The sequence below is a fragment of the Elephantulus edwardii genome, unplaced genomic scaffold (genome assembly GCF_000299155.1).
Source record: "Elephantulus edwardii isolate Elephantulus edwardi_28Jun2011 unplaced genomic scaffold, EleEdw1.0 scaffold00268, whole genome shotgun sequence".
NCBI lineage: Eukaryota > Metazoa > Chordata > Mammalia > Macroscelidea > Macroscelididae > Elephantulus > Elephantulus edwardii.
Genome location: NW_006400018.1, coordinates 1834797 through 1843929, shown reverse-complemented (window position 1 = coordinate 1843929; position 9133 = coordinate 1834797). Strand labels below are relative to the sequence as shown.

The 9133-nt window shown below is 54.7% G+C and overlaps 1 protein-coding gene across 1 annotated transcript; it reads right to left on the bottom strand.

The window, feature by feature from the left end:
• On the bottom strand, positions 1-4431 carry LOC102870507 (cytochrome b ascorbate-dependent protein 3-like). The gene is made up of 5 exons (XM_006899886.1): positions 4248-4431; positions 3074-3282; positions 2321-2475; positions 797-950; positions 1-213 (listed from the first exon to the last, which is right to left on the bottom strand). Exons 1-5 carry the CDS (start codon positions 4429-4431, stop codon positions 1-3), a joined length of 915 nt encoding a protein of 304 aa, XP_006899948.1.
• Positions 4432-9133: the final 4702 nt, after the last annotated feature.

Below are 9133 nucleotides of genomic sequence, written 5' to 3'. Positions count from 1 at the left end.
TCAGAGAGAGCGCTGGAGCAGCACGAGGTAGCCAGGTGGGGGGCCCTCGTGGACACGGGGGTCCTGAGATGCTGACATGAGAAAGATGCGGAAGCCAAACCACCAAGCAAAAGCAGACAGGCTGCCAGTGGCTAGGGAGAGCCCAACGGGAGGCTGCGAGAAGTGTGGGCTCAGCACCCACACAAAGTCTGCTGCCGACACCAACCAGGACCCCTGAGTAGAGAGAGCTTCTGAGGGAGCACAGAGGACAGCCCTGGCTGCTCTGGGGGCCCTGCCCGCTTCACTGCCCGCCACGCAGCAGGGGCTGGAAAGACAGAAGCACAGGGTGAGCGGCCGGCATCCCTAAGCTGCAGACGGTCCCTGCCCAAGCCACCAGACCCTCCAGGGAAGCCCTAAGGCCCCTCAGCCTGGTCACCATTGCATAATATCCCTTCAGGAGGCCGAGTGGCCGAAGACCCTCTGCAACTGTGCAACTTGCCACCCAGCTCTGTCTCCACCAGCCCAGCCCCAGTGCTGGTCAAACAGAAATCCGCACGCACGCACTCCCATCGTGTGAGCCCTTCCTTACAGAGCACAAGGCTGCACACCCTTCTCTAAATGCCCTGGCAGATGGGCCACAGCCCCTGGTTGCCGTCACCACCAGGATGTGTCCCCATCGGTCAACCTGATGCTACCTTCAGGCGAATGGGACTGGGCTGGCCTTTTCTAATTGTTTTTTATTTCACGTACTGGGCTGCTGAGGTTCAAGCCGGCCCTGGCCCCACCTCCCCCTGGAACACGGGCCAGGGGCCCTTACCTGTGTGTCGGTCAGAGAGCCCGGCTCCGGGCGCTTCCACGATGAAGCCAGGATGTAGAGCACCAGCAGCCCAAAAGCCACCACCAATATCCCGGTGCTGTTGGCAAAGACCGCCTCCTCGGGCAGGCTGGAGTAGGGCTTGGTGTTGTTCTTCCTGAAGATGACAAAATGGGGGAGGGGGGCATGGACTCGAGGGACCAATGCCACCCAGCAGGAAACGTGGTGCCACCGAGAGAGGGCGAGGACAGCCTCCTTCCCGGGGCCTCGGACTCAGAACGCGTTACCTTTTACCCTACTTTCACTTTCTAAGTCTCTGCTGCAAAAACACGTCTATAAAAGGCCCTTTATCTAAAAGAGCACAGAGGCCCAATGCCTCAAGGTGACACTGACCCATAACCAGAGGACAGGTGTGGCAGGCACGCAGCATTTATGGTCAAATTGCCTGTCAAGTTCCCACTCTGCTGTTGGCTCTGTGCCCCTGGGCAAGTTACTTAACTTCTCTGTGTCTCAGTGCCCACAGGAAATGCAAAGGAAATAGTACCAATGCCGTCGGGCAGCTGAGAGGATTGAAGCACTTGGAACAGTTTGTGATTCACCAAAAAGTAAAAAAAAAAAAAAAATTATGTAAAACCCCAATCCAACAACTACCACCACCAGTCCGAAGGAGCTGCCGTCATGTTGACTTGGCCCCGGTGACCAAGCGCTGCTGGTGGAAGGTGCACTGGGCGCTGTCAATGGCTGGGCTCTGGAAGTAGACTGTCAGCTCTTCCCTCCAAGGTGCTTCTGAGTGGGTTCAAACCACCAACCTTTGGATTCGTAGCCCAGCACTCCACTGATGACACAAAAATCCCCACCAAACCTGCTGCCACTAAGTCAATATCACCTCATAACCACCACAGAGGACAGAAGAGAATTGCTCCAGGGTGGGTCCATGGCTGAGCCCTTGGCCGCTAACCGGAAGATGGGCCATGTGAACTACCACTGTTCCTCAGGAGGACGACATGAGGACTGCTTCCGTGAAAAACAGAGCCATTTAGGAAAAAGGAAACCCACTCCCCTGCAGTCAGTTCCAAGCCAAGCAGTCCCTCCCTGGTCTTCCAGGCAGCCCAGCACGTAATGCACCTCGCCACCTGGACGCCTGTCCACGGATGACAGTGAAGCTCAGGAAGTATCTGTTAGGGAGTCAGGTGGCTAGGTGGGAAGTTGTGCTGCCAACCCTGAAGAATACAGTTCAAATCCACCAGCTGCTCTGTGGGAGAAGGATGCGCAATCTCCTCCTATGCAATTACCTGCCTCTGAAAACCCACCAGAGGGTCAGCTACAACAACAACAACAACAACAAATAACTGTTGACCAACCTACCAGCCTCAACTGAAAAGGACAAAATTCTATTGCTTCCACCTCAGGAACAGGCCCACCCCAGAGGCTCTCCTCTCTGGGATAGGCCCTCTGCTCACAAAGTGAGTCACTTAAAGGCCCTGTCCCCTCCCTCCATCCGAGGATCAAGGGGCCCCGCCCACTTACAAAGTGAAGAAAAGCTTCTCATTAATGCCGGAAATGACCGAGGCGAGGGCCAGGGAGAAGACAGAGGTTCCAAAGAAGATGTGGACGGGCTTGAGGACGCTGCGCAGCCCCAGAGATGCCCAGGGCAGGAGGAAGACGGCGAAGCCCAGGAACCACTGCGGACACGAGGCAAGCAGCAGCTGACAGTCCCGTGTGTGTGACCAATCGTCCCCCAGCAGTCATCCCACCCACCCCTCGCTGAACGCGCCCTTCTTTCCCAATCCAACCCTCACAGCGTGATTGCCCCACCATCACACCTAGCTTCCTCCTCTCCTCAGGGGGCCTGGACGGTTTCTATTACACAACACCAGAGCAAGGGCGGGAAGGTTGAGCTGAGGGCTTTGTCCCAGTCTCACTGTCCCAGCAAACCCAGCCAGTCTCGTCTGCCTCCGCTCCCTTCTGGGGCTTGCTCAGAAAACACCTCACTCGTGTGACATACACCTTGGCTAGAATTCTTTCATCTCACAGAAACACCGGCATGGAACAGGCAGGAGCTGGTGGCTCTTAGCGCCAGCATGGTGGGTGCCAGGACCATGTAAGCACAGGGGACCCAGGAGGACAGGTGGGCAGTGAGGGGTGAGGGCAGGAGCAAGAGGATGCTCTGCTGATGCCCTGCACGGCTGTCTCTAGACAACGAGGAAAGTGAGTATTTGGTGCTGATGCGAGCGAAGGCCCAGCTGGGGAACGCAGAGGCGGCGGGTGGGAAGGACCCACCTGGCAGGCGAACAGGAAGACGGTGACAATCCCCAGCCAGCTGTGCAGGGAGTAGAGGTGGTTGATATGATGACTGTTGTGAAATTCAAAGACGGCTACCAGCCCCAGCACCGCCAGGACGAAGGCCATCAGGTGCAGGGCTGCGTGGAGCACTTTCCAGGGCAGCTTGGGCCCCACCCAGGACTGGGGCAGGCGGTACACCAGCGACGCTGCAGGAGAGAGCAATTCAGGGCTGGACCCCTCTATGATGCTTCCCTGTTAGGACCCCAAAGGGCCACCCCACACCTTCACAGTGTGTGACGGGAGGGAGGAAGGAAACGCCAGGACATCAGCATTGGATTCTCAGCACTGTCTCTCCTCCTGTCGTCCAGGATGGAGGGAAAGAAGGGTCAGGTAGCCAAAGGGCGGAGAGCGGACACGGGCCTGCCATTCTGTCCTCACAATAAGGAGCCCGGCTCACAAGCAGTTTTGCAGGGCGAGGGAGAAACACCTTTGCACTGATTACTTCATCTAATTGGATTCTCAGAACCAGAGTTAGCTGTCAGGGGTCAGTCAGCTTAGGTCCAAATCCTGACTCTGCCTCTCCTTAACTGTTTGGCTTCTCCTCTCGGTTTCCTCATCTGTAAAATGGGAATAACAATAGAGCCAACCTCACGAGTTCACTGAACAGAGGGAGAGGTTGTGTGTGAAGTGCATGCGGCAAGCTGCTATTTTCTACTTCCATCTTCCAAGTGAGGAAACGTGAGGCTCACTCGGGCCCAGAACGCACGCGGGGGGCCTAGCTTTGCAGAGAGAGGCTTCAATTTTCTACTCTTTTGAGGAGGGATCAGCTAACACCACACAAGTCAAAGATGGCCCACCACTTGTATTTGTAAATAAAGTTTTATTGGCACACTGCCATCATGACAGAATGGCACAGATGACTAGCTGCAACACAGACACAGCCTAGTCTGTAACGCATAGTGTTTACTATCTGAACGTTTATAAAAAAGTGTGCTGACCTTGACCTTTGTAGGTGCCTCCTACTTTGCCACTTTGCCCCCAAATGACACATGGACACAGAAAGGGCTCAACCCACCCTGCCCGTATCCCCAAACCAACAGCGAGCAGCTGGGATGCGGGGACCTGCGGGTCTCTGCAGGCCAGGGCCTGCCCGTGCTGCCCACTTACTCACCTGCTCCGTAGAACACCACCAACCCAGCAACCATGAGCACCGGGTGCCAGTTGAACATGAAGATGCTGCCGTCCCAGGCAAAGCCGCCACGCCAGTACCGCATCCAGTAGATGGTGAAGAGGACGCAGAGTGAGCCCAGGGACCCCAGCGCCAGGCAGGCCAGGTAGAACCGTCCCACGGCCATGCTGCTGTGGCACGTCTAGAAGAGAAGAGGAAGTCACTTGGTGACACTCCCACGCTGGCTAATCGAGGCAGCTGATGTCACTCGGCCCATGGACTGGATGCTCTTTTGCTTTGGTCCCCCTGCCCTCATCGCTGGCACCACCCCAGGAGGGCTGCGATGGCTGTACGGGCTCAGATCTCTGGTTGTGGAGCACGAGGCGCACCCAGGGTCTGGTCGTACACGGCACAGGTGCTCAGAGTGGACGCCAAGGCTCTGCGCCCAGAGTCCTGGGACGAGATCCCCTTCCAGGGTAGGTAATGCTCGTTAAAATTGGTTAAGAACCAGAAGGTAAAGGAGGGTGCACACACCCCCCCCCGCCCAGGACAAGCAGAGATCTGAAGTAAAGAACAGGAATCAAATCCAGCCCAGATCACCTATCTGCTCAGGCCCTCCGAGCCAACACCGCAATGTGAACTGCACATACATGGACACTACAGGCCAGCTGGGAGCTCGGATGGCTTCGTCACAAGGATTTGCACTGCCAACCCAAAGGCACATGGCAGCTGCTTCACGGGAGAAAGACGGGCCATCTCCTCCCGTGCACTTACTGCTTCTGAAAACCTGCTGGAGGGCCAGCTATGAATTGGATCTGCCTCAACAGGACCTAACAACTGGCTGGCTAGCTGCAAGGAGGCCCAGAGGCTCCTTCCACACAAACACCCCTCTTCTTCGGATGAGGAACTTATTGGGGGGGTACGAGCAGGCCTTCACTCCAAGGTCGCCACATTCTGCGCGCTGGATGGAGTGACAGCCTGCCGTGTCCCCTCGGCTTGGTACTTCCACTTTCTCTTCCTCTGTGGAAAGTCCAAAGGAGAAAGGAGGAAGCACGAACTCATGGTCTAGAAAGCAGGAGGTTTATTTTGAGACTTCTAACATGCTTGAGAAACTCAGAAGCCAGCCCTGGTCACCCCCAGCTGCTCTGAAAAGCCAAGCAGGTGGGTGGAAGGTTTGTTGGGCAAATGTAGGAGGCAGCAGGACGGCCCCTATCTTCCACTAATGTGTGGGCAGCATGGGCCCAGGCCTCATGACAGCCACCACACACAGACACACACACAGACACACACACAGACACACACACACACACACACACACACACACACACAACGTGGCTGCCTGCAACCACGATCAGAACCAGCTAACAGATGAGGAGGCCACCTGAAATACCCTGGTAGCCCCATGGAGCTAAAACCTGTGCTTTCTCACCTTTACACCCAGTGGTAGGTTAAAAATACAGGGACCTCAATTCTTCTTAACTGATAACCCCTGAGTAAATCACTTACACCTTGTAGGACTCAATTTTCTCATCTCTAAGGAAGGCATGACAGTGAGATCACGTAGAGAGCACCAGAGGTGATGAAGGCATCTGGGTGGTGTTAGTGCTTTATGAACTACTGTCACCCGAAAGGCTGGCGATTTGAACCCACCAGCACCAAAACCCAATTCCACTGCCATCAAGTTGACACCAACTCCCAGCGGCCCTACAGGACAGAGTGGAACTGTCCCCACGAAGCTTTCGGAGGGCAATCCTTACACAAGTAGATCACTCCAGCTTTCTCCATGGAGCAGCAGGTATGCGCACCACTCACTGCACCCCCAGGGCTCCTTACATCAGGAAAATCCTGTGGAGCAGTTCTCTCTTAACACTCGGGGTTGTCACAAGTCAGAGGTTTACTTCCCAACTCACAAAAGTTCTGAACAGACACTACTCAAACCTTACACATTCTATGCCATGTACTCTTCTCAGCAACTCTGGGAGGTAAAACATACACCTTACAAATGAGGAAGTTAAAGCTCAGAAAGAGAAACTAGAGCAAAGACGTAAATGAGTGAGAGTTTCAAACCTGTCTATTTTTAAGGTCCATGCTGCTTTAACCACAGATCAGGTAGAAAACAAGGGAAAGGACGTGGTGAGAGTAAAGTATTACATGCTTCTTGGAGTCTTTCTGCAACGAAGCGGCTAATTGTCTTTTTTGGTTGTTGCTGTTACAACCGTTCATCAACAAAACCCTGAAGCTGGTAGCTCGAGTGCCTAGCTTGCTGGGAGCCTCAGTTACACATGGCTTTTTGCCCCCTCTACGTCTGGTGCTCACTGAAATCCAGTACAGACACTGAGCCCTCACCAGGTGATCCACACCTCACACGGCCAGTGACTCCTGAGAAAAGGAAGGTCTGAGAGCTGGAAGCAAGAACCAAGCTTTCCAAGGGGCTGTGGAAGACAATCGTGACACGCGAGTCCTAGATGCGACTCCTAGGTTCGCAGACATGCTAACATGCTGTAGAGCCCTCAATTCCGCCAGGGAGGGAGGGTGTTTCAGGTCCCAGAGACAAAAGCAAAGTAAACATAGCCTCAAAGGACTTATCCACCCCCAGAAGTGACTGCAGGAAAGGTCTGATTACTGCGGAGGGTGACTTAGAACAGACAATGGGGACAGTTTCCTGATAGAGAGCTCAGAGGTCACCGTTATCCTGCTCACAGTACACAGACAGGCTCTCTGCCTGAAATAAAAAGCAAACGCAGGAAAAGGATGAGAATGAGGAACAGAACGAGCCAAATGCCCACAGTGTCCTCTCAGTTGTTCTGAAGGCAGGCAATGCTATGATTTTCAGGACATCCACAGCCCAATGTGGACCATTATTCTGTTCTGGTTTTTTGCAGCCAAGTTCTCGGGCCACCTAACCCACTGCCACAGAGTTGATTCCAACTCACAGGGACACGCAGGACACAGCTGAACCGGCCCAGTTGGTTTCCCAGGCTGTGGATCACTATGGGACCAATGTGTCTCATGAATGTCCCAGGGAGACTCCTGGTTGGCAGCTGAATGCCTCAGCCACAGTGCGACCAGAGCGCCTCACTCTAAGGCAAGATTCAGAAAGCTCGATCGCAAATAAAGGGCCAAGGGGCTCGGCCATGCACCTGTCATTAGCACTTGCTAATGCAAGGCAACCATAGGCATGTGAACACGACGGCGGTCCAGGAGAACTTTGTTTTGTAGCTTGTCGACCCTCATCTAACAAAATCCCACCTAGTACGCTTCCTCAAACACTGGGTAGAAAGGTTTGACTCAGGCTGAGCTGAATCAGGGTCCCATTCAAGCTTAAGAAATAGGTACCATTTAGGGTTTTTATTGGGAAGGGAAGGCTGTTCCAAATTCTTACTATGTATGTTATTTTGAAACTAAAAAAAATAAATATATAAGTAAAAAGAAGGAACAGAAAGTCATCAGTGCCTCACTCTGCTTAGATGATGAGGGAACTTTAGGAATCCTAGAAACCTGCCTCGGCTTTCAAATCTTAAAACTTTTCTATTCAACTCTACTTATTGACATTGAGTCAAAACCAGACTCACAGTTGATCCTGCTGCAGATTTTCGGGAGGAGATTGCCCATCTTCTCTCCCGCGAAGCCACTGGTGGATTCAAATCACTAGCGATGCGTCACTTCAGGGCTAGCGGAGCAACTCGCTACAGAGTATGCCACCAGAGTCCCCTAAAACCTTTATATTCGGGTTCAGAACCACCGAGGTCCCATGTGAATGGCACAGGGGCAGGTGCAGGCTCCAAGTCCATGCTCCTGGGGCTCCCAGGATGCCGCACCTTCCAAAGGCAGTTCCCTAGGAATCCGATGAGGAAGTGAGGACTCGGGACAGCTAATTTCTAATCAGGAGCTGGATCAGCTGGGTTGGGTCTTCCCTACCTCCGGAGCGATCACAAACCCGCCCTTCAGACTGTGCAGCTCTGGCTCTGATAACAGAACAGTTGCAGGAACTTGGGAGCTAAAAAAGTCTACACTCCTGTGATGGGCCCTTGGTCTCAACTAACCTCGAGTAAACATTCGGGTGAAAGGTCCCTCTTGTTATCTTTCATGCCTTATAAGCATAATCTGTGAACGAAAGGGCACAGAGGACGAGACCCATTTCCCAAAAGAAAATTAAGGCGGAGCTAGGAGTTTTTGACAGCGCGAAGCGAGGCAGTTAGCACAGGCAGCCCTCGAGTCCCGGTCCTTGAGCTCCCAGCCCGGGCTCCTTCTTACTCCTGAAGCACACAGGGACGCAGGAAAGCCAGGGTCTCCGAAATGGACCTCCTCCGACCTGGCGTTGCACCGCCGGAGCTTCTCGGGCGCGGAGAGCCGGGAGGTCAGCGCTCCGCGAGCGCCGGGAACCAGCACTCTAAACCCGACGGCACGCGCCGCACCGGCCTCTTATAGGCTCGCGGCACTTCCGGTCACGCGCAAGGCCGCCTGGGAAATGAAGTCCAAGCTGCGGGTCGCCAGAGGCCGGGGTGTCAAAATGTGCCGCGTCTTCCACCCCGTTCTTCCCCGGGCATCTCGTTGCCCGGCTCGAGGTTCCCGGGACCAGAAGCGCTGCCGCGACAAGCCAGCCTGTCCCTTGATCCCCATGAACTGGGAGCGGAAACTTCCGGTGGCTGCGAAGTTTCCCCGACAGCGGCTGGTTTTCCACGAAGCCGCGCGCGGAGTGGGCGAGGTGTTCTGGCCAGCAGGCCACAACGCTGGGGGGCTTCGGGGTGGGGGGTAAGGTAGCCCGGGACAGCGGGACCCAAGCATGGCGACGGGCTGGCCATAGAGCCGGGAGGAAAAGCCGAGGACGGAGGCTAGAACGGCCCCGGGGAAGCCCCCATCCTCCATGGACTTCCGGGACTTAACGCAGG

Bases quoted from the DNA above. Each gene is read 5' to 3' on its own strand.
- LOC102870507 (XM_006899886.1), bottom strand. From the start codon at position 4,431: ATGGCCGTGGGACGGTTCTACCTGGCCTGCCTGGCGCTGGGGTCCCTG. The intron at 2,476-3,073 runs GTGGGTCCTTCC...TCGTGTCCGCAG, and splicing joins TCTTCCTGTTCGCCTGCCAG to TGGTTCCTGGGCTTCGCCGT. The intron at 214-796 runs GTAAGGGCCCCT...CTCTCTACTCAG, and splicing joins GCTCTCTGACCGACACACAG to GGGTCCTGGTTGGTGTCGGC.